This window comes from Eulemur rufifrons, chromosome 16 (assembly GCF_041146395.1).
Source record: "Eulemur rufifrons isolate Redbay chromosome 16, OSU_ERuf_1, whole genome shotgun sequence".
Lineage (NCBI taxonomy): Eukaryota > Metazoa > Chordata > Mammalia > Primates > Lemuridae > Eulemur > Eulemur rufifrons.
The window spans coordinates 83,247,239-83,272,518 of record NC_090998.1 but is presented as its reverse complement, the minus strand read 5'-3'; the positions used below and the strand labels follow the sequence as shown (position 1 = coordinate 83,272,518).

The 25,280-nt window shown below is 49.8% G+C and overlaps 1 protein-coding gene across 3 annotated transcripts in view; it reads right to left on the bottom strand.

The window, feature by feature from the left end:
- Positions 1-11,932: 11,932 nt before the first annotated feature.
- ABTB3 (ankyrin repeat and BTB domain containing 3) overlaps positions 11,933-25,280 on the bottom strand; it is a 288,577-nt gene continuing 275,229 nt past the window's right edge. For all 3 annotated transcript variants that reach the window (XM_069490381.1, XM_069490382.1, XM_069490384.1), the window contains 4 exons: positions 24,818-24,899; positions 18,542-18,610; positions 16,481-16,594; positions 11,933-12,142 (listed from right to left, as the gene is read on the bottom strand). In XM_069490381.1, coding sequence (XP_069346482.1) covers positions 11,933-12,142; positions 16,481-16,594; positions 18,542-18,610; positions 24,818-24,899 — 475 coding nt within the window. The remainder of the gene's footprint in view (positions 12,143-16,480; positions 16,595-18,541; positions 18,611-24,817; positions 24,900-25,280) is intronic.

Here is a 25,280-nt window from a genome sequence, read left to right as displayed (position 1 = left end):
CCGAGCAGCTGGGGCTTACAGGCCTCCGTGTCTGGCTTCCTATTTCCTGGTTTTGCTAAAGAAAAAAAAAAAAATAAAACCCAAACCTCAAAACCCCTCACGTGCTGGGCTTTCTCAATCTGCCCTCGTGCTCTTGCTACCCAAGAACACAGGCATCTCGAAGACGAAGCTACTGTATGTACAGTAGGAAATGGGAACAAGCCAAACAGTGTTTCAGCTCAAACTGGCCCATATTTTAAAAACTCAACCACCGTGAAAAGATTAGAATGCCTACATAAGCTCCAGGGTTTTTTGCTAGTTTATTCTTTTGAGTAAACGCTTTTGAAAGGTTGCAGATAAAAGGAACTTTCGTTTTCATAGCAGTCTCAGCAACAGAAAGCAAATTAATCTCTCGTCCTCCCCATGGAAGTAAACATAAGAAGCCCGGTTGCTGCTCCGCAGGACCTGGCCTCTGGATGCTCCGTCCTCGTCCTCAGGAGCATAAAGGCGGCGTCATTAGCAGGCTGTGCAGGGCTTTTCTGATTTGGAAAGCTCTAGAAGCAGTTGAGTCTTTGAAGTCTTTCTCATCTCTAACAAAAGACTAAGAGCCAAACTTCTCAAGTTCAGATTATTCACTGGGCCTGGAAAGAGGCATCAAATCCAGCTTTGTGGTCACACAACCACACCCTGTTCCACCACCCCCTGCGGTGACAAGATGAGACTAGGAGGCCAGGAGATGCCTCTTGGGTGTGTGTCCTGGTAAGTGAAGCACATCACTGAGTCGCTATTTGGGGTGTAACCAGCTTTTATTTATTTGTTTATTGTTTTAGAGGTGAGGTCTCGCTCTGTCACCCGATCACAGCTCACTGTAATCTTGAACTCCTGGGCTCAAGTGATCCTCCCGCCTCAGCCTCCCAAGTAGCTGGGACTACAGGTGTGCACCCTCATGTCCAGCTAACTTTTCTATGTTTTGGTAGAGATAGGGTCTCGACATGTTCCTCAGGCTGGTCTCGAATTCCTGGCCTCAAGTGATCCTCCCTCCTTGGCCTCCCAAAATGCTGAGATTAATTATAGGCATGGGCCACCGTACCCAGCCTGACACCAGCCTTTAGGGGACTCTTCCCAGACACATTACTTTATTTACCCATGAGGCTGAGCACCCAGGTCAGTGAGACCTTGGCCCAATAAAAGCCAAAAATCTGAGTTGGGAGAGGTGGGTGCTCCCATCAGGGAAGCAAAATGGGCCAGTCACATTGCTGTTTGACCCAGCGCCCTTCCGAGCAGGAACATGACAGTCAGTACCTTGGGCCCATCTGCCAGAGGTGCTGGTGGGCCTGGGGTGGAGGGTCCTCCGTGCTGGTCTGGCCTCTCCTACCATCTCACTTTTCCCCAGGAGTTGGCAACTCAGTCTCCTAGGCTGTGTCTGCGTGCTGGGGAGCTCCTTGAGGGACCCCGTCTTCTGCATCTCTGTTCCCAGTGATAATCAATGCTCATTAAGTATCAGGAGGTCTGAATCCTTACACCCTTAACACCTCTGTCTCCCCCAACCAATACAACAACAACAACAAACGACATCCAGAAGAAGTGGACCTTGTCACACAGCTCAGCCCAGACATGCAGGACTAACATTTGTCTTAGCTCACATGGCTTTTTCTTCCTCTTCTAAATAGTTATCTGAATGCTCATATTTTTTAAAGCAGTAGAGAAGAGAGTAGCATCCTGTTCTGTCCTGTCTCCTTAGACGAGGCATTATAAACGAAGGGGCACGTAAAAGGAAGGCTCAGAGGTCAGATCAATGGGGATCCACATTCCAGCTCCGCCACTTTTTATAGTTTTGCTGTCTGTACCTCATCTTCCCTACCTGTAAAATGGGAATGAAAATTCTTACCACGTAGGATTTATTGTGAGGACTGAGGCAAATGCATATGAAGAGGAACACGACATATAAAGGAATGGGAAACACACCAGCCTTCCGTGCCCTGAAAATAGTCCAAGATGTTTCAGTCGCACGGAAGCATCTGTGACATGGCGTGGTACTCAGGCATCGTTGCCATTGCCTCTGGATGGAATGTGACAACCAGCTGACAGCCACACAGTCAAATGCCCCACGTAAGAGCTAGAGCAGGAGATGAACAAAATGCCGGGGTCTCTGGGGATTCCAGGGAACGAGGCTGTCAAGAGTTTCATGAATCAAACTAGTGGATGACTCCTCACACTCCACAGTGCAGTGAGTGGCGCCATTAGGCTGCCCCGGGGCTGGATGGCTTACAGAGCCACTGCTGGCCTTTGGGGACCTGCGACGCCGGGGAGGTGGATTTAACCAACCAAGATTGGAGGCGGCCAGCTCCAGGGCGCGAACAATCCCTGGCTTCCCTCTTGCTTCTGGCTGCTTGCACGGCCCTCAGTGAACACGCCCACTGCATTTTCACAGAGCGCTCCCTCCCGCCATTGTTGCAAGAGTGCCTCTCTGTCTCCTGTGCGTCAGTGCAGTGTCGTTCCCACCCTGCAGGAAGGAAGACTGAGGATGACAGGGGAACTCACTCACCAGGCACTCGTGGTTTTTCTCTGATGAGTTCAGTTTAAAAAATGCGTATCAGATGCGGTTGACATGTGCAAATTCACACGCCTGGATTTCATTCTGCTCTCAAACACGGCCCTTTCCTGACTTGATCACTTCACTGAAATCCATTTTTTTCCCTTTATGAAAAGAAGTCTCATTTTTCAGTGACTGAATTGCTTCTAGCTACTTTCTCTCTTCCCGGCTGGTTCTGTGGACCATTTCTCTTCCTTCTGTATTAGATAAGTAAGAATAATGAATCGATCTGCTGCCTCACTAACTTGATGAGGATAAACAGGGTGCCAGGCTTTAATAAAATGCAGCAGTGGCCCAAAAAAACGAAGGCTGGAAGGTCATTACGTATTGTACATAAGCTATATCAAGATTAATATCCGTTTTTCTGAAGCCAAATAGATGATTCATGTCAGAAGGAGAAAATCAATAGTGACAACATCCCTGAGTTGTAAGGGACCTTTAAATTCTACCCCATTTATTTCGTGAATCTCTATCAAGGGGTTAAGTGGCATTTTCTTGAATGCCTCCTATAATGGGGAACTCACTACCCCTTCATGCCATCTTTGGAAGGCTTTTCTGTGCCTGTTCAGAGTTCCTATTTATGCTTAGATGAAATCTGAATCCTAGAAGGGCCCATCATTGGAACAGCTCTAATCCCTGTGGCCATCCTGAACAAGCCATTCCTCTTATCTATGAAACCTCTCCTGCTATTTGAAGACAGCTATGATGATCACCTAAATCTTCTCTTCTGTAGGCCAAACATCCCAGTTCCTTGAGCTGTTCTTTCACCTTCTAATGCCTTCCTTCTGATGAGGCCACAGTTTCTCTGTGACCTTCATCAAGCGTAGGGGACATTCGTCATGTTCATGGTTACCCATCATCTTTCTATATTTGTAGGAATCACACAGTACATTTCCTGTCTCCCTCATGTAGCGGTGAGAACTGAAACTGCCAGCCTCCCCTGCAGCAAAGCCACAGTCACATGACCTAGGTCCTGCCAGTCGGATGCACCCAAATGAAACTTTGGTGCTGAAGGGAACATGCGGAAATGGGAGCTTCCATTATGCAGTGCAAGTGGAGGCAGCGTCGTCAAACTTTTCGGGGTAGGTTGAGTTCCTGATGCACGAATGGCATTGGTGCTGGAGGAAGCAGTAGTCACCAAAGTCAAGTTCCTGGGAATTCCAGAACTGCCATTATTAACTTCTGCCTCTGCAGTGTTTGGTGGGAGCAGTGGCAGCAATGACCCCATCAGGCCAGTTCTGTGTCGTGGTTTGTAAGTTATTCCTAAAGGCTCTGCCTTTAATGGCTTCTTCAGCCCGCTCAACAATTGTATGAATCCCCTAATATCTTTGAATGACTCTCCTTTCTTCCTAAATTAGCCAGAGTTGCATGCTGCTAGAAGCCTTGATTCCTACGGGCCCTGAACTGAACGCAGAACTCCAGCACAGATCACGCAAATGCACAGAGAACCATCACCTCCCTCATTCTGGCAACCACGCTTCTATTAATGTAGCCCAGAGGTAAAGTAACTCATCTAAGCAACCACATCACACAGTGACTTACGTTAAATTCACTGGCCAACTGAAACCCTCACATTTTAGGGGAAGGGAGTCACTCCCTGGCCAAAGGAATTTCTAGAAAATCAGACTTTATGCACTTTCTTATGACTTATTCAACAGAAAACACTATCTGAGCTTTCCCCCTCCTTTTAAGCAAAATAGTTAACGTGTGAGAGTGAGTCCTTTGAAGTGCTGACAATGCACTCATTCCCTTGACAAGAAAAGAAAATAATGAGTAATTATGGATAAAATCCTGCTACTTTTTCTTCTCCACCTACTCGTTCCCCACAGCATATGGCTGAGAAGTCTCAAGGTCACCCGGCAGCCGTTCTGAACCAGATCCTTCACTCCTCCCTCGGCACTATCAAAGCATTTTACAGTGAGCATGGAAGGGACAGCTGTCTTTGATTCCTTCCTTGTGGATCCTCCTGGGGGTCCCTACCACCCCCAAGGGGCCTCTGTGAGAGTGGAAAGAAGCCTCATCACACAGTCTGAAGATAAACAAGAATCTTTTCCTTTCCTTTTGCTGCCAACCCTGAAGGAAAAAGGACAAACAAAAGGGGGAGAGGCTTAATGCCACGGCAGAGAGGTGGGTCCCTAATGTACATTTATTACAGCATCAGCAAATACCTGTGAAATAAACAAATTTGATTTAGACCAACAACAGACAGGGGAAAAGTGAAGGTTGAATGAGGTTATTAAGCCTAATTCCTTAGGCTTAATTCAGTCTGTTTGAACCTTCCAACTAGGAAAATATAATTTTTTTTGAGATCGAGTCTCGCTCCATGGGTCAGAGTGCAGTGGCCTCATCATAGCTCCCTGCAGCCTCAAACTCCTGGGCTCAAGCGATCCTCCTGCCTCAGCCTCCAGAGTAGCTGGGACTACAGGTGCACACCACCACACCTGGTTAATTTGAAAATATAATTTCAAATGATTTTCTCAGATGTACTGATAAAATGTCCTCACTGTCTGGGTCAGAAAGAGAGGTTCATAATAACCCTCAAGGTTCAGATTCCAGAAAGATCAGGTGACAGGACAGAAGCCACAGGTGGGTCAGGCAGCAGAAAGGGTTGGAGATGGGTCTCTGACCTGTAGACTCTACACCTTCGCTACTCAAAGTGTGGTCCCTGGACCAGCAGCATCGGCACCACCTGGGTGCTTGTTAGAAATGCTGAACCTCAGGCCCAACCCCTGCCCCACTGAATCATTTTAACAAGATCCTCAGTGACTGGTGTACGGAGGGCGTGTGCAGGGAAGCCCTGCCCTTCGCCGTCAGCGGGATGTGTGGGAGTCAGTCAATGGCAGGAGGACCTGCTGCAGAGCTGAAACCTCATTTAGCCCGGACGGGAGTGTGGACCTCAGGGTCCATCATCAACACAGAATTGCTGGACTAACATCAAGGAACAGTCTTGCCTCAGTGCTGCAGGAAGTTCCTTTTGACATGCGCTACAGGATGAGGAACTCCAGCCCAGCTCTCAGGAGACAGAACTGTTTCCTAACCGCGATCACCAGACAGCCGGAGCCAACCTGTCTTACCGCCGGACTTCCCGACACGCTCACATATTTGGTTAGAAGAAGGGACGGCAGGGAATACCACTCAGCAACAGAAGGGAACACTTGCTACCTGCAACACCCTTGGATGGATCTCGAGGGCATGACGCTGAGTGAAAACAAGCTAATCTCCAAAGGCCACTTACTGCATGGTTCCATTTATGTAACATTCTCGAAGTGACAAACCTACAGAGATGGAAAACAGATTAGTGGTCACCAGGGGTTAGGGATGGAGGACGTGGAGGAAGGGGCGGCGGTGAGCAGAAGGGACAGCGTGTGGGAAATCACTGACTGCGTAAGGCACCGTGCTGGGAGTCAGAATTCAAGAACAGCTTGGTTTTGGGGGAACTCCCCAGTAACCCCTAGAATAAGTACCAAAACCCTAGAGAATCACAAATCACCTTGGGAATTTTAAGTGATTGCAGTGGTGGTCATACAAGTCTACACGTGGTAAGATGTAGAACTGTACACACATTTTGTACCCATGTCAGTTTCCTGGTTTTGACACTGTACTGCGGTTGTCAAGATGTCACCATTGGGGGAAACTGAGTGAAGGGTACACAGGACCTCTCGCTACTATCTTTGCAACTTCCTGTGAATCTGTAATTGTGTCAAAATAAAAAGTGAAAAAAGCAAAAAATCAAAAAGGAGCGTGGTCATGATCTAGTGAGATGCAATCTTCACAATCAAATAGCCCTGGAGCCCTGTTGTAAGGCTTTTATTTGGTTTCTTGCTGGGAGCCTGTTTTATTGAAGGCCTCATTGTACACTGAGGTCCCTTTTTCTAAGTCCTCCTGGATGCAATCCAGAATGTTCTATCACATTAATTGGTGTTACCACAAGGTTCTAATATCTGACTGTAGGAAGGAGAGGGTGATGTGCCCCAGTCTAGGCCCACAGAACATCAGCTCAGGACCCTCATTGCAGAGTTGAAGAAACAGGCCCATATGGAGAAGAGGCCTGGCCAAGGTCACCCAGGCAGCAGGTGGCAGAAGCAGGACCGAGGTGAGATGTGGTGCCCAGCACAAGCCCCTCTACGGTACCAACCAGCCTCTCCTCCCTTTGGGGCTCTTCATCCGAGAGGTTTGAGATGGCATTAAAATGCAGAACTCATCCTAGGTTAACTCTGAAAAGCACCATCCCAAGAACGTGTCAATGACATGGGGGCATCTCTTTTAATTGCCTATTCACGCAGACAGATTATCTTTTCATATTCAGGGCTAAACTTGGAGATGTGTCCTTTCCCAGGGCATTATCTGGCTGCCTCATCAGTAACGGGAACCAAAGCGCAATGTGATTGCCGAATATCAGTTCTATTTTTTTTTCTACCCAGCAGGAAGTTCACAATCTGCTGAGTTATTTTTAAAGAGGGTTAAAAAAAAAAATAGGCATCATAGCAGCTTCTGTAATCGCCCTGTCCGAAGGCACGTGCTGCTTTATTCAAGGCATTGGCCAGGCTGGAGGAATGGAGGTGACGTGAAGTTCCACCAGGGAGACTTCTCCGTGGAGGCAGGGGGACGAGTGTTCACACGCTCAAATGGCAGCAAAGGACACATGGGCTTCACTGCTGACTCGAGGAGGACAGTGGTCCCAGATTTTTCTGGAGTTAACATCTAGCAGTTTGCATCACGTGGGGGGTTTGTGGCTACCCTCTCACCCTCTCCACAGAGCCGAGGTCCTCAAGCCCTGGACCGACTCTGGACCCTGGGGCCTTGGACCCTAGGCACACACCATGTGTGTCTCATGTGCCTGAGTAGACAAGGAATTTGGAAGAGCTAATCCCTGCAACTCTAATATTTAGGACATATCATATTTATATGAAAGGAAATCTAGGTCAATTTAGCTTCCATTGACTTAAACATTTTTTTTTTTCTTCTTCTTTTTTTTTTGTTTTGAGACAGGGTCTCCCTCTGTCGCCCAGGCTAGAGTGCAGTGGCACATCATAGCTCACTGCAGCCTCAAACTCCTGGGCTCAAGTGGTCCTCCTGCCTCAGCCTCCTGAATAGCTGGGACTACAGGTGCAAGCTACCTCACCTGGCTAATTCTTTCTACTTTTTGTAGAGACAGGGTCTCACCATCTTGCTCAGGCTGGTCTCAAACTCCTGTCCTCAAGCAATCCTCCCACCTCGGCCCCCCAAAGTGCTAGGATTATAGGCATGAGCCACCGTGCCCGGCTAAACATTTCCTGACTGCTGAGTTTGTGTGAGGCACCATACCAGGAACGAGAATTGCAAAAGAGCTCAGTTTTGGGGGAATTTCCCCACACCCCTTGGAATAAGTAGCAAAACCCTAGAGAATCACAAACCACCATGGGAATCGCTGTAGTAGAAAGTTTTAAAAATGAAGGACAAAATCATTACCCTTCCTTTCCTTGTATGAATTGTCCCTTTCTCCTTCCGTTTGTTCAGTCCTAAAGATTTAGAAATGCCTTTTCTCTGCTACTGATACTGTGGGGCCCGTACAAAGCATCTCCTTTAATCCTCCCAACAACCCTATTAACCGGTTATAGTTAAACCCAATTTTTCCAAAGAGGAAAATGAAACTACGTAGCCTGGGTAACTTGTCCCGTGTCCCAGAGCTACTCAGGGTCTGAATCTGGTTGGAACAGGGGTCTCCATTAGAGTCCGAAGCTCAGTGAGCAGTAGGTCCTCAGTGAATGTCTCCCTGAATGGAACCCAGGAAATGACGGCTAGCATTGGAGGCTGGCTGCGCAGGGACAGGCAGAAAGGGAGTTAGTGGTAGGATGTGACCACTTCTGCGACCGTCATTCGTCTGTGATCCAGGTGGCAAGTGCAAGGTGGGCATGGAGGGAGGTGAGCACTGAATTCTGAAGCCGGAGAACCCGGGACTGGTGAAACAGATTTTCTCAAAGAACCCTTTATCCACCCAGCCTGATGTTAGCAAAACACCGTGTGATCAAAGAGGCCCGATGTGACAACACCCAGGTAGGGCAGCACTTTTTGCCTGGGCCTTGACAGGAAGAAACAGTGTGAGATCCCAAAGCAGAATCCCAGGACAGGGAACACAGAGAGAAGCAGAACTGCACAATCTCAGGGGGAAAAGACCCCAGAGGTCCTCCTCCAACTCTGCCCTGATGTCCGGCTGTACTGTCTTTGGGGTTCTGCTTGGGCCCCCCTGGCCGGGAGCTTACCCTGATCTCCATGTGGGTGGAAGATTCTTCTCCTGAGGAGAATGCATGACATTCAGGTATGGTACATGGAAAATCGACGACATGCGGGTGGGCACGGAAGCTAAGTCGGGGCCTTTGTGTTTGCCGGGGCAGCTGCAGGTACACGCTCCTTCCAGTGTCCCATGGCAAATGGAAGGGGTGGAGGGGACCCTGTGGCAGGCAGGCCGGCCCCCTCCTCCCCAGATGCTGAGGGGCCCTGGTACAGGCTTTGCTGAGTCCTGAATGACAAAGACGCCTGCCAGGCAAGCGAAAGGCCAATGTGGCAGTATACGCTTTATCTTCCTAAACGGCATAAACCAAATGCCTACTCGCCCTGAGGCTACACAGAGGGCCACATAGTCAAAAATAAACCGACCTTCTGTTCTGGCCTGACCCAGAGTTCTGGCCCCTGGCACTTGGTTGCTTCTTAAAGAAGAAACAGACCCAGATTGCTAAACAGTGGTGAGCACTCCCGGGAGGTGGGTGATGTGAGCATCTCCCTACTCCTAGCTTCTTGTAGCCCCTCGTGGACTAGCCAGGGGCATTCATCCCCACACAGGCCTGGGCTGGAGGCAGGCCGGGTCGGAGCAGACCAGCTGGGGACTTGGTTTGACCTCAGTGATGATGACACCAAGAAGAGAGTTGCTTGTTCCTCGCTGACCCCCCACCCCCTGCCAGAATGCTGACACCCTCCACTAGCATCAGCTGGTGCTGGCCCTTGGCGGGGGCACACCATGTGGAAATAAGGCGTCTTATTCATCCCCCCACTCTCAAAAAGCGTCATCAAGGCACACGAATGGTAGCCAGAACTCCACCCTCTGCAGGCGAGTTGGCTGCAGCAGGCAGTAGGTACTAAGGCAGGGGCGCTGGTGACAGTGACAACACCTGTAGTTCCCCTGCTGGATGGGAAGGGAGTCTGAGGGCACTGCCCGGGAGAGTACGCAGTCCTGGGGACCACAGCTGGGTCAGCCCCCTGCCACGTGGCCGACAACAGGAACACCTACTTTTTTAAATCTAGTGTCTTCATTTCCCTTGACTTTTTCTGCGGGGCCATATTTTCCAATCTCTTAGATGAGTGAGGTTCTCAGGCTTGAACGTTGGGTAAAGCACGCACTCACACCATACAAACGATGCGCGGCTTGGGAAAATCGTTTCTTTTAATGACAGAGAAAGCACACCAAACTATAACAGAAGCCCTGTTGGGAGTTGCCACTGTACAAATCAATGCCTGGAGGTCCTGAACTAGCAATAGACATTCACAGGGAGTCTGCTGAGGTTGAGGGAACATCCGCGCAGCATCTCTGAGCATCCGGAGGAGGGAGGAGGCAGACGACAGCCACGACGCATGGACTGTGTGTCTGGAATGCGGACTCCTCTGCAGGCAGTTTCTTTTCCTTCCTCATTCGATGGTAGGAGCTGGGGAAGGTTTGCAAATGACCACGTGGAAGACAGGCCTTGGGTATCGGCATTGCAGAGGCGCCAATACTATAGACAGACACAGCCCAGGTGCTGCACGGGCCACAGCCATGAATCCACGTGACATCAGTCCTCTGAACAACGGCTCAGGGAGCAAGTGTGACAGAAGAACAGCAGCTCCTTTAGAACCTAGGGTCTGGCACAACTTCCTGAAGGCATGCTAGGAAATAGGTTTGTCAACAAAACTTGGCCATCCCCAAGGATAAAAGTCATTCTCCTAGTTTTTACTGCATGTATCTAGGTTTCAAATGAAAGGACAAGAAAATAGGCCGCAACTGAAAAATTATTTGGAATATCGTGGCACTTCACCAATCTCTTTTGCTAATAATATATGGCAGAGCCAACGGAACCCTGTTGATATAAACTTTCATTATAATAACCCTATACTGTACACTCTCTGAATACAGAAAGAATCCATCCTATCATACATGTTTCGTTTCTAAAAATAATCTAACATAGTCATACTCTCTGTCTAGTAACAAACTATTAACATCTTCTGAGAATACAGAGAAAACTCTGGCGTTAATAGTAAATTCTCTGACGTGCTCCCCCCAACCCCCCTTCCGGCATCATCTATGAACACATTTCTGCAAAAGCATCCCAGAATCATCCGTAATTAGAAGAAATGGATATGTCGGTTTCACCAAATGGACTTTTAGCAAGAAGTAATGGAACATTTTTACCTTGGCAGAAATGAAGCACAAACGTAACGTTTCACAGGTTCGGGCCCATGCAAATGCATGTTTGGTTATGTGGGGGTGTTTTATTTCACCCCGAAACCACGATTGGCATGCAGGTTGTTTTCAACTACTAAATTAGAGATACTTATTGGCAGTGCACCTCTTTTGTGTAACCATGATCACTAAGGCAAGATTATTTCCCCTTGTATAGAATATCAGCAGTATCTTGTCAGATGCATGTTTACACAGCGTGGACCTGCGACTTACTGTTAAAAAAAAAAAAAAAAAAAGAAAGAAAGAAAAGAAAACCTCAAAACACAGATCCCTAAACACAATTTAGTTGAAAATGAACTGTTAAGCTTTTAGAAATATAGTTTAAACTACAAGACTGCCCTGTTTGTTTTTTGTTTTTTTTTTTATGAACATTTTAAAAAGTTCCCACCCCTAAAAATTTGCCAAATTATTTCCTCGTTGCGGGTCACAGCCTCACCAGTTTGCAACCATGGTTGACGCTCGCTGAACTGCAGCTACCAAGGTCCTTAGTGTGTAATGCAATGCTCTTCGGGGTCGGGACAGTTAAGTTCCTCGACTGTCAACCTGGAATTGGAGTGACCGTTAGGCCTCCGTCCATCCAGTCAAGAGTGGTCCCGGCAGTGGGTGTTCGGCAGCCCAGGGTGCCTTCAGCAGGGGTCAGCTTGGTCGCCCCGTGTTGCCCTTCAAGCTCTGGACTCAGCTGATCCGATCTGCAGACCAATGGAATGTCCTTTGTTTTTCAACAGGAACACGTGGGAGCTGAATTTGCTTATTCAAGAGAAGCTGAGGCAGTAGAGGCAGCTCCTTGGCCCAGCGAAAAACAGACACCAGGTGGAATTGGTACGTGTTTGTGTAAAGCCAACGTGGCAGGAGAACTGGAAAGTTCCTGGGAAGCATTCGCTACACTGGACGTTTCATACAACAGAACCTTTAGAAGACGACAAGTGGATGGACTGAATCCTGATGGCCAACGTCCTCTGTAAGTCCTGGAGCACATCCTGGCCCGTCCCTTCACCATTTTTGTCATATAGGAGCTGCTTGAACGCTTCGTTTTCGATGAGGACCATCATGTTTTTGAGAAAGTAGCCTTCACAATATGCCGAGAGCTCCGTGACTCCAAGAAACTGTGGAGGGTGGAGAGGAAGCGGAAGATGGTTAAGCTTCTGAAATGTACCTCTCGGATTATGCCTTCAGATATACGGATGGCGAACACCAGCTAAGGCAGACTGACTACAGAAAGGGCCCCGGTACTCCACACTTTGCTGTAGCACACCCTGGGGGTCTGCCTTTGCAGCTCATCCCATCAAAGGGCTGGAGTCCGTTCCTCTACTCCGTGGCCTTGTGCACGTCACAACACTTCTCTGGGCCTCAGTCTCCCAACTTACAAAATGAAAAGGGTGGACTAGAGGGGTACTATACTCTGCTGTGTCATTTAGGACAGGGACACACGAGGTAATTCTGTGGCCTCCAAGAGGCCTGGGAAGCTTGATGAAGTTTATCAGTGAGAAGACTTGTTATCCCCCAAGTGTACACAGAGGCACAGAGCCCCGGGAGTGGCGGAGCTCGTGGCATGCTTTCACGCTTTCAGCACGAACCCTGCTCTTAGAGTCACGGAGCATAAGGCCTCCTTGCACGGGTGGGGAAGCTGCGACTCAGAGTCGCTCATCTCTGACTCTGTGGCCACAGTGAGCATCTCCCCACCACACTTGGCACTTTTTTGATAGATGAGTGTCACGCAGCACAAGTTAGTGTGAGTGGGGAATGAGCATAATAACTACTTACGTTGGTAATATTTATTGAATATACCAGCCACTTGCTGCTATCACCACCACCACTAATTACTGACAGAACTCGGATAGGCCTGCGGGCCAAATCGGCCCACCACCTGTTTTTGTAAATAAAGTTTTATTGGAACACAGCCACACTGTTCATTTAGATATCATCTATGACTGCTTTTCTGCAAAGTTGAGTAGGTAGAGAAGCCACCATATGGTCTGCAAAGTTGAGAATATTTATCTGGCCCTTCATAGAACATGTCTGCTGACCCCTGCCCTCCAGGGGTGGGGAACCCACAGCCTTAGGGTCACATGTGGCCTTCTAGGTCCTTAAGTGCGGCCTTTTGACTGAATCTGAATTTTACAGAACACATCCTTTCAGTAAAAGGGGTGCAGCAGAAAAGATGAAGCTTTTCTTGCCTCCTTTGGTGCTTAAAAAAGAAAAATCTTGAAATCAGAAGGCCGCGGGGTCCCCATCCCTGCCAGAGACCACGTCTTACTGCTAACAGTGTCTTACTATATTCTGATGAATACAGCTCCTAGTAAATAACGGGTGCTCAATAAACACTAGTGAACGAATCCCCTGGTCTCCAAACCTGTGTTCTTTCCATCACGGTGCCCTGTTGAGCTTCTTGCATCAGCCGAGATTCAATTTGATGAACCAGCTTGTTCTTTTTTTCTCATGTGGAGAGGCACCCTGAAAGGGCCGTCAGAAGCTCTAGGGGCTCTTTTCACGACTGACTAGTTTGGGACAGCTTTACTAGGAAAAGGAGATGGCTGAGCTGTGCATGCGGCAGGTGGATTTCGCATCTGTGTGAAATTGCACAGCTGTGTCAAACGGTTAGATGTAGTACAGAGGTAATGTTGCCGGGGTCTTTGCTGACATCTGGAACGTGGCAGTTAGCATCTTAACGCCTGTATTTTCTGGGGTTCCAAACCAAGTGTGGGTTTCTTTCTTTTCCACTCTTTTACTAAATAGCCTCCATTTGTAGCACAATCTGCCAGTAGCGGAATCCACATGGCATGCGGGCACAGGCGGGGCTGCAGGGCCCGTGGCAAGGGGAAGCAGTGGCCCGCCCTCCACGCTGCTATCACGAAGCGCAGGTATTTCTGTTGGAAACACTGCAGGATGTGGCCTGGAGGGCCAAGGCAGGGGCTGGTGTTTGTAAAAGCCAAGGCCCTGGCTGCAAAGGCATGTAAATGAAAGAGGCAGTTTCTCTGCCATCGCTGTTCTAAGCCTGAATTCCCAGCCGGGGCTCACGTTGCATCTGGCTGCAATATTAAATAATGAGATGCACCACAGAAGCTGCCTGCCAAGGAGCTTGTGGAACACAAGCCTTGCTGCCAAGGTGATAGGTCACAGAAAAGCAACTTGGGATGTCAGGTTCATGGGACGATTTGAGTGACCATGGCCAGGAAGGAGGGCAGAGGACCTCGAGGCTAATCGGGCTCTCTTCCTGGCACAGGGAGAGTTTCCCTGGATGCTCTTCTGCAAAGTAATCAGTTTAAGGTAAAAATGTTGCTTGTGTCCTAATAAAACAGATTTTGGCATAATCGTCACTTAACCACAACACCGTGTGTGTGTGTGTGTGTGTGTGTGTGTGTACAAAGCAGACTGACTGTACCTTTTGATATACTGATGCCTAATCAGAAAACCTTTTTTGAGTATCAAGGATGATGGAAAATATTTCAAACACTTAATAGGCCAGACAGTGAACACAGGGTTAAGAACCTGTGCTTTGGAGCGAGACATGAAATCTCAATAGTACACATCTGGGAAGATGCCCCAAAGAATTGAAAGCTGTGACTTGAACAGATTTTGTATACCCATGTGTGTAAAAATGGTGTACTCAAGTGTCCATTGATGGACGGATATACAAAATATGGCCCATACATACAATGGAATATTACTCAGCCCTAAAAAGGAAGGACATTCTGACACATGCGACAACATGGATGAACCTTGAAAACATGCTGAGTGAAACAAGCCAGTCACTAAAGGACAACTATCGTATGATCCCACTTGCGTTAGGTCCCTAGGGTAGCCAAATTCATAGAGACAGGAAGTAGAATAGTGGTCGCCAGGGTCGGAGAGGTGGGGTGTGGGGATGCGGAGTTAGTGTTTAAAGGGTACAGAGTTTCAATTAGGGAAGATGAAAAATTCTGACGATGATGGAAGTGATAGTTGCACAGCAACGTGAATGTATTTAATGCCACTGAACTGTAGACTTAGAAATGGTTAAAGTGGAAAATTCGATGTTATGCATATTTTATCATAATAGGAAAAAAATCTCTTTTCTGGCTGTGTAACCTTAAGCAAGTTACTTCGCCTCTCTGTGCCTCTGTTTCCTTATTATGACATGGGACTCATGATAGAATTTCCGTAAAAGGGTTGTGGTGAGGATTAAAAAGAAGATGCAACAAGGCTCTTAGCACAGGTACCTGTGCGTTAAAAGGGCTCACTGAATGCTGGCGTAAAACAAGCAAATAACATCTCACAGCTGTCTGTTCATGAGGAGCATGAGAACATCAGCTGTCACTGTAGCGAGCTGGGGACATGGGAGGCATGAGCACTGAGCACCGGTTATACAAAGGAAGGAAATTTGTTTTGAACCAACTCCTCATCTTAACTAGTTTTGCTGTTTCTTCCTAGACTTGTCAATCCCCCTGTGCTCACACATGAAGCAAAATGAAGTGGAAACTGGACAAATTATTCTACTTCTCTCGGGCCCAGTCTCCCACTTGTGAAATGAATTGGATGAAATCAGTGGTTCCCAAACCGGCCTGAAGATTGGCCTCGGGGCTGATGTCACTCTGGGAGCTTGTTATGAATACAGATCTCGGGGCTCCCCGCAAGGGTGCTGCTGGGTCGTCGGGGGTGTGGGGGCTGCTTGGGCATTTAGGAAGCTCCCCAGGTGATTGTGACTAGCAGCCAGGTGCTGGGTCCTCCGAAGTGGACTCCAAGGACTCCTCCAGTGCTGACAGCCTGTCCTCAGCCTTGGCCATCTCTGAGCATCACCTGGGAAGCTTGGAGAATTACCTTTCCCCGGCTCCATTTCCAGAGGTTGATTTAATGGGTCCGTGATAGGTCCCAGGTGTGGGGATTTTGAGTGAGTGCCCAGGTGATTCTAATGTGCAGCCCGCACGGAGGACAATTCTAGAATAGTGGTTCTCGCCCTTGAGCAGCATCGGAATCAGCTGGAGGGCGTGGGGAGCCACAGATGGCTGGGCCCCCTGAGGTTCTGAGTCAGCAGGTCTGCAGTAGGGCCGGAAAATTTACATTTCTGACAAGTTTCCAACGATGCTGATGCTGCTGGATTGGAGAACAGTGTTTTAGAGCCTTAGAGGGTGTCGCTTAGACCAGCAGCAGAGACATCACCCAGGGGCTTGTTAGAAAAGCAGAACCCAGGGCCCAGCCCAGGCCTGCGGGATCAGAGTCTGCAGTGAGATCGGAGTCTGAGAACAACTCTGCTTTCAAAGCTTCCGGGTTCCTACTTTCCCTGTATTCTAGAGAGGAGGGAGAAGGAAGGCCTCTCTTCTAGAGCAAGAAGCAGTTTTTGGAAGAGTCCAGCGGCTCAGCCCTGAGCCAACAGGGGCAGCCTCCGAGCCCGACTGGTGTTTGCCAAGGCCCCACGCACCCCCTCCGGCGCCCCTGCGTGTGCCGCGAGGCGCGAACGGGCCGAGTACCTTGGCGTGGTTGTAAATATCCACGCAGTTGTCGGTGTTGATGCTTTTGGCGCAGATGATCTCACAGTGTCGCTGCAAAGCCTCCAGCTGGAAGAACTTGGCGGCAGACAGAAGCTATAAACCATAAAAAGAGTCCGTCAGGGGTGGGGAGGTGGACGGAAAGGGGCGAACAGCATGAAAGTACAGGGGTGAGAAAACCCTCCTCTGCCACAGCGGCGTCACAGGTGAGGGCACGGGAAATAAAGCACAAAGGTGACACTAGAGGAATGGGACAACGATGGGACTCCACTGTGGGGGAGGATGGGGGACAGGAGGGGCCAAGTGCACCAGATTCACACCTATCACAGCGGAAGGGCAAACCCCAAATGCCCAAAATTATGTCCAGAAATACGGGTGAAAACAAGAGTCTATCATTAGCAAGGTGGACATGGACCTGGCTCACGTCCTCCGCTGTCCAGGGCTCCGCTCAGACGTCGCCTCCTCAGAGGAGCCTCCGGACCACCCGCCCCGCAGCTCCCTCCACCCCGTCTCTCGTGGCTGCCTCCTCGCTGGAGTCCGGGAGGGCAGGGATCCTCGTCCCTTTCCATCTCTGCCGCATCCCTGCGCACAGGGCCACGCGGCAGAGCCTCAGCGGATGTGCGGAGGGCGTGACAGGCTTTGGGGAGGGAAGAAGAGCTGAGAGCAAGAGTTCAAAGCTCTGCCTTTGGGGGAGCAGGGAGGGGCTGGGGCGCTGCTTTGGCTGACAAGCCCTTCTGTGTGGTTTACGTGGTTTCAACACACATCCATTATTACAATTTTAAAATAATTTAAATTATTTTGGTTTTTGTTGTCAGTCAACAGAAGCAGCGGGAGTAGGGAAGGAACTAAGAATCTGTAACTGGTTGTGATCAATCAGTTGTAAATATCCATGTACTTGGACCGGCCTAAAGTCGTTTTAAAAAGTCAGTGACTGTGTGTGTACGTGTACTGGGGGTGGGGGGCAGTGACCACAGGTTTCACAGAGTAAGAACGGGACAACTGGGCCACGCAAAGGACACACAGCCCTCATGGTACTCACTGTGCGCCAGGCACTGTTCCAAGCATAGAACTTCTAAAATCCTCTCAGAAACCCAATGAGGTACATATTATCTCCATTTTATAGGCGAGGAAACTGAGGCTCAGAGAAGTTAAATCACTTGTCCAGGGTCACATAGCTCAGAAATGGTAGAGCCTGGATTTAAACCCAGTCTGGCCCAGAGTCCACGCTTGAACCACGGCGTGGGGTCACCTGCCGGACAGTTGATCATGTCCTGACATCTCTCGTCAGCCGGGCACCTTGGACTTCAGACAGCTGAGGATTCCTGGGGTGAATTTTGGCTTCTGGTTCAAAGCTCCCAGTTTTGAATAGGAAAACTGAAAAGAGTTCCACTCTGGAGGGGAGCAGGGGAAATCGTGGCCTTGCACAGAAGGGAGCAGAGGCCAGGCTCCTGGTCAGGGGAGGCTGGAACTGGCTGGATTATGTGAGGGGGACAGGGAGGGTGTGGGGGAGAGAGGAGGAGGCAGGTGTGGGCAGGGGCGTGCTGCACGCCCAAAGGATGGTCAACCGGAGGAAGGCTGGGTGCCTCTGCCCTTGGTTTCTGAGTCTTGGAAGAATGGACAGCCTTGTGATTGGAGGAATGTTTGTAGGGGATATAATTCTTTTATAAATGACACGGGAGAAGAAATCACCTGGGATATTTCCTGGTAACACCAGTAGAACCCCAGCCGCGCACAGAGCTAAAGCTAGCCTCAGACTTTCCAGTACATTTCCTGCCCCCCAATGCCAGTTTCACTCAGTGGCTATGGAAAGGTTTAGGCGAGTGCACTAGCACCCCCATTCTTCCAGGGAGGGGCTCTGATGAAAGGCCCTTCCCATGTGGGAGGACTGAGCAGTCAGGAAGGAACAAGAGCCCCAAACCCTCAGCCAAATGAAAACCCAGCACAAGTCCTTCCAGACACCACTGATGCATGGTGACCTGACTGCAGAGGTGCCATGCACCCAAGGGGAGCCGTGACAGGCCCATGGCGTGACGGATTCCTTACCTCCATTATCTCGTTGTTTTTAATGAGCAGTGACTCTGGGCCACCATAGTAGAGGTACTGCATGACCAGCTGGAAGAAAGGACACATCGAAGAGTGTCAGTGGCACAAACACAGTCATCTTAAAGCCATCAGTGGACATGTCAATTCAGGCTAGGTTTTTTTTTTTTTTTTTTTCTTTCTTTTGAGACAAGATCTCTTGCTCTGTTGCCTGGGCTAGAGTGCAGTGGCGTCATCAGCTCACTGCAGCCTCAGAAACTCCTGGGCTCAAGGGATCCTCCTGCCTCAGCCTCCCGAGTAGCTGGGACTGCAGGTGTGCACCACCATGCTCAGATATGATGCTACTTCTTGAGACCTCCAGACATCATTATGAGTGGTTGCCCGTGTCCATCTAACCACCACCAGTGACCCAGAGCTCACTGCCTTAGGGAGAGAAGTTCCATTGTGAACAGCCTCATCGGCCAGTCTGTCCTGAGAACATGCTGAAATTTGTCTCCCTGTGGCTTCTAGTCCCTGGTTCCACGTCCATCCCCAGGGCCAAATTAAACAATCCTAACTTCTGCTCCTCATGATGATTTTCCCCACCTATGGATGGTAATTATGGGTTGCGATCCCACCTCCCAGCCTGGTCGTGCTGTCCAGAACTGCTGCACAGGTGGCACGGCTCAAAGAACCCACACCAGGAGGTCATTCCCTGGGAACATGGCCCGGCTCGACTCAAAGGCTCTTGCTGAAGTCCCAGAGGGTGACTCTGGGATACCAGAGATCACCTGCTCCTATTACAGCCGGACAAGGTCCAAGATGAAGCCATCAGGAGTCCAGGGTTTCCGTGCTTCACTAATAATGTGGATGGTCCCAGCCAGGCTGTTCTTTGTTCATGTGACTCACGATGTCTGAATGGTGTGCTAAGTTCCAGAGCTTTGCAAACTGGTGTCCCTCGAAGGGAACGAGGTCCGTGGATGTGACTGAGTTTGCTGTCACCACCTCCCATGACAACTGAGTGTGAATTTTTTAGGTGGTGAGTGCACTCTTCAATTTGTCCCAGCCTCCTCCAGTCCCCATCGTCATGTCCCTACTTTGCCTCCCTGGCTCTAAGGCAGCTGTGTTGGCTAAACCTGGAGACTGGTTGGTTACATCCCCTTTTGGGCACTTGTAACATGACAAGCTTGGACTGGGCTGCTCTCTGTGGTTCCTTCAGGCTCTGACAGTCTGTGACCAACACAGGACAGCGGCTAAGAGCAATGACGCTGGAGTTGGGCTGCCTGACTTTCTTATCTCGCTCTGCCACTTAAAAGCTGGGTGACCGGATTAAGTTAGGCTCTACTTATCTCAGTTTCATCAAAGTGGGCTTAATCCTCATGGGGTTATGAAGAGGATTACATGAGTTATGACATGTAACAGGCCCAGCAGAGCCTAGCACGTGGCAAGCACTAAGTGTTAGCTCTTTAATTTTCTCTGAGGTTGAAAAATCTTTTTTCAGTATGCTTCTGCTAGATGCTGCCACTTTCTCGCCCAGGCCGTTCGAGACCCTTGGCGACTGGTCTCAATGCACCTACGTAAAGTGCGCCACACAGTGGTTTTTAGCATATTCACAATGTGGTGCAACCATCACCACCATCTAATTTTACAGCATTTTCAACGCTGCCCCCCACAGAAACTCTGTACCCATTAGCAGTCAGCTCCATCCCCCCCACCCGCCAGCCCCTGACAACCGCCAGGGTTTGCCTATTGTGGACATTTCGTATAAATGGAATCGTACACCATATGCTCTTTTGTGTCCGGCTTCTTTTACTTAGCATGATGCTTCGAGGTTTTTCCCTGTTGTCCCAGGCATGGATATTCACTCTTTTTCACAGCTGAACAACATCCCATTGTCTGGATACACCGCATTTTGTATACCCATTCATCAGTGGATGGAAATTTGGGTTGTTTCCACTTTGGGGCCATTATGAAGATTGCTGCTATGGATTTTTGTGTATCAATTTCCTTTCTTGGATCTCATCTGCCCTCTGCCCTTCCCTCCTCCTCAACCTGATCGTCCCTGCCTTTTATGCTCTGACCGCTCCCAACCACTCACCTGTGTCAGAACTTCCCACCCTCTCTTCTGGCCCCAAGCTTTTGCCCACACTGTTCCCTCTGCTACGATGCCCTCCCCTTCTCTGTCTTTTGAGCTCAGTCCCCCTCCTCTGGATCTAGCTCAGTGGTCACCTCCACCGGGAAGTCTCCTGAGATCTCCTCGCTGCTCTCCACCCTGTGTCTTGCCGGGCACCAGGACTGCAGGGTTATTTCTCACTGGGGTGTGAGGGCACAGACTGGGCCTTGCCCATTGCCGTGTCCTGGTGCCTAGCACGGTGCCCGGCACACAGCAAGCGAACAGCGTGCAGGATGCACACGTCTGACGTAAGAGGGATCCTCCCCTCCCTCTTTTGTGTTTGAGTCTCCCATGTACCGACTCTGGGCTTTGGTGACCACCTGGCCGTTGCAGAGACGGTGGAGCGCTGATGGTGGCCGCCGCCGTGGCTTTGTGAAGTAACACAGCTTGGGTTACCCTCCCCTCTCTCGCCCTGATGGGTCGTAAGCATTTGAAATACCAAGTCAGCAGATGCTGGGATATTGTCCTTATTAAAACCCGTTTATAAAAAAAATCAATTTATTCCTCTAGTCACCTCTCATTTATAAAGGCCAAACCAATAATGGCAACAACAAGAACCATAATAATGACTGCCCTGAGCTCTGGGCCTCTCCACTGACAGAGCACTTCTTGTCGCCTCGTCTCATTTATTCCAGGTTGGGCAAATGCTGCTCCTCAGCGGAGGGGGATCCCGGGGCTAATGGAATTGAAATTGGGCTGTCCTATGCCACCTTCAGACTCTGCCGGCACAAGCCCTTCTGCAAGGGAGTGACGCAGACCCTCATCAGGCCTTTCACAGCGTTGTTTTTCTTGGCAGCTGCCAACGTGCGTGAAGCAGGGACTCAAATGGCGCCACAGCCTCACGGAGGCCCCCGCGTCCAGGTGCAGCCCCAGCTGCGTCCGGCTTTTGCCTGCATGTGACGTTAAATGAACTTGGGGGCGGAAACCCAAGGCAGGCTCATTTACTAAAATGCCTCTGTCAGCATGGATGCAAGTGAGCAGGCCCCTGGGAGCCTCCATCTGGGTCGTGCTCAGCCCTCCTTGGCCTATTTCAAGCCACAAATGAGGCTTTTCTTCTTTTATGGGGAAGGGGCAGGCACACGGGAAAGTCCCCAGGGCCTATTAAATCGTCCCTTCCCATTACAGTAACTTGAGGCTAATGTGGCCAGGAAACCTTCCCCAGTCAAAAGCAATTACAGGCCTCGGATTCTTGGAGGCCGCCCTTCCCCTGTAGGTCTCTGGCTCAGTGAAGCCGAGCGGCAGACTTGTGCTGAGTCCCGACGGCGAGCCAAGTTCTATTACGGGAACCTCCCCCTTAGTCCTGGGCTTAATGGCATAAGTGCCCCCTTCACGAGCACCCAGAGCTGGGGGAGCCAGCATTTTCCAGCATCCAGCTCATGCTCCAAACTCTAATGGGCTGGAAGATTCTTTCCTGAGGGCTGGGTGAGTTTAGGGAGGGCCCAAGTGCCCGCAGGAGGGACGAAGTTAAAGAACAGCTCTGGGAGTCACCAGGCCTGGTCTGAACCTCAGCCACTCACTCCCCTGAGTGCGCACCCTGGTCCGTAAGGGGGGACAATGGCTGCCTTGCAGGGCGGCTGGAAGGAGCCAGTGAGGTGGTGGGCAGCAGTGGTTCTCAGAGTAGGGTCCCTGGAGCAGCAGCACCTGGGCTCCTGGTGGAAATGTGAATTCTCACACCCATACAATCAGAAACTCTGGGCGAGGGGCCCAGGATTCTGCATTTCAACCAGTTGTCTGTGTTTAGCAAGCATCTCACCCCTTTCCAGGTGATTCTGACAACTGCTAACGTGCAAGACACGCTGTAACTTAGGGCGCAGGCTCTCCACCTTGGCTGCACGTTGCGATAAGGGGCAGAGAGGCGAGACTTCAAAATGTTGACACCTGGTGGGACCCCACCCCTAGATTCTGCCTTACTTGGTCTGATTAATGGCCTGGGTGTTAGGAATTTTCAAAGCTCCCCAGGTGATTCTAACTTGCAGCTCAAGTTGAGAACCATTGGCTTAGAGCCTTATCCCCTAGCTAATACTTAAGAAATGGGAACTGTCCTTATTGTCATTATTCCCACTTAGAAAGGGCATTCTAGAACAAAGTCACCAGGCTTTGCTACCCGACAGACTGGGTTCAAATCCTGGCTCTGTCACTAACTAGGACTAAGACTTCAGGCACAGCATTTTTCTGGGCCTCGGTTTGTCGCTAAAAATGGGAATAATAGTCACGTGCTAGCTCAGGTCAGTGCCCCGGTCATAGCTCCATAAACCTTTCTTCATCCCCCTCCCCCTCCCTAACCCTGAACCAAAAAACTTTTCATGGAAATTTTCAAACCCAGCAGCTGCCATTCAAGAAAGGGCTGTGGCCTCTTTGCTCTCAGTAGAAAAGGGCGCAAGGGGCTGGGAAAAGGGGGAAAAGGCACTTGGATGTCTGGGGTGTGCCCACTCCCAGGCCCACCGTGGGGGTCCAGCCTCCTCACTGCTCCCTCCCACTTACTTCCCCCGCCCCCGTGGGAGCTCATCCAGGCTGGCCCTGTTTGGGGAAGCCTCTTTCATCCTTTCTCCAACCCTTAGTCCAAAGTAACCTAGTCCATAGGGTCTTGTGCTCAGCAGAGAGGTGGCTTAGAAAAACAGTGATGGCTAGAAAAACCGCCACCCACTTAAAAATTGCCATAGTGCACCAGACACCAAGTTGAATCTTTTCTCACATTGTCCTACTGATTTCTGCAAGAGATTCTAATCTCTGCAAGAAGATAAGACATAGAGGTGATAATAATTAGCATGTTAAGAATGGGGAAACTGAGGCTCAGTTTCCTGTCCATGGTTCTTTATTTTGAAGTTTCAATCGCAATCAAAGGAATATGTCTCTAATGGTGGAAATTCAGGCACCTCCACAGGCTGTAGGGGCCAGTGTGAGAGCACAGTGCCTTCCTGGCAGCCCTCTGAGCAGCAGGAAGGGGGCCCAGGTCAATGGCGGGGGGAGAATCCTTCCTGGCACTGTGGCGTTCAAGGTCCCAACGTGTCTCTTCAGTCTCCTAAAGACCCAGCTGATTGGGCTGTCACCTTCCCTCAGACATACCCCATGACTTTCTGCTGTCGTGCCTTTGTTTATGTTGATCATGCAGGGCTCAGGCAGAGTTTTGGGACATCATACTGCTGTTCTCTTTGCCTGGAATGCTCTAACTCGCTTTCTTGAGCCCTGACCTTCCTTTGGGTCGACAACTTCCCCTTGGCCCTGGGTGTTTTGGGTCCTAACACCTTGTCTGGGTGGCCTCCCCATTCCTTGGTGTGAGCTGCCACAGCCGGCAGGGTGAGCTGGCTCACCCTTCTCATGCACCCCACAGTATACAGTATACAGTATACAGTATACAGCAGTCCTCCCTCATCTTCTGTTGCACCTTCTGCGGTTCCAGTTACCCGCAGCCAACCAAGGTCTGAAAATATTAAATGGAAAATTCCAGAAATAAATAGTTCCTAAGTTTTAAATTTCACGCCATGTGAGTAGTATGCTGAATCTTGCTCTGTCCCACCCAGGAGCTGAACCGTGCCTTTGTCCAGTGTCTCCATACGGTCTGCGCCACACACCTGAGTCACTTAGTAGCCGCCTTGGTTCTCACATCGACTATGGGGGTGTTGCGCTGCCTGTGTTCAAGTCATCCTTATTTTACTTCATAATGGCCCCAAAGCACGAGAGTGGTGATGTTGGCATATTGTTATAATTGTTCTGTTTTATTATCAGTTATTGTTGTTAATCTCTTTGCCTAATTTATAAGTTAAACGTTATCATAGGGTTCCATGCTATCTGCGGTTTCAGGCATCCACTGGGGGGCTTGGAACGTATCCCGTGTGGATAAGGGGGGAACCACTGTATTGCAACTGACAGATTCCTGGCAGTCGCCCCTCTAGTCTCTGAGCCCCTCTAGTCAGCTCTGAGCCAGGCACAGCAGGCGCTGGTTCTGTTAATGCTGCGGGGATGAATGGATGGAAATGAAATGGGGGTTCGAGGAGGGGCTGTGGGTTCGGGAGGCTGACGGCGCATTGCAGGGACTTCTCCAAGGGGCCAACCCACAGGCTGAGGATCAGAGGCAACCGCCTGTGCCCTGCGCCCACCAGCACAGAGTCCAGGCCACAGCCAGGGCTCACCTGAAAGATGGGGTACTTCACGTAGCCGATCTCTATGCAGGTGCTGTCATTTGTCGGCTTGCTGGAGAGGAGCGCTTTGAACCTGAACAAGGACAACACACAGGGAGATAAAGAGACTCACACACACATATCCACAGCCTGCAAAAAGCTCAGCGCTCCTGATGATGGAAATCCCCCCCAACTCTGAAATACAGCAGTGATATATCCATGCATTTCTTAATTCAAAACCCGCTTACTATACCACGATGTGATCTGAAGTTAAAACTCTACAGTTAAACCCAGTGTTTTGAACTATTACTCTTCTTTTAAAAAATAAATTTAGTACTCCTTCTCTGGTAATGACACTATTTCTTACACTGGTGATTGGGAAAGAATTAATGCCTTATAGGACGCCGTCTAGCTCTTGGGCCTGTCACATGGCTGCCTCCTTCGTAGCATCCTCCTGAGCGTTGGGGATGGCTTC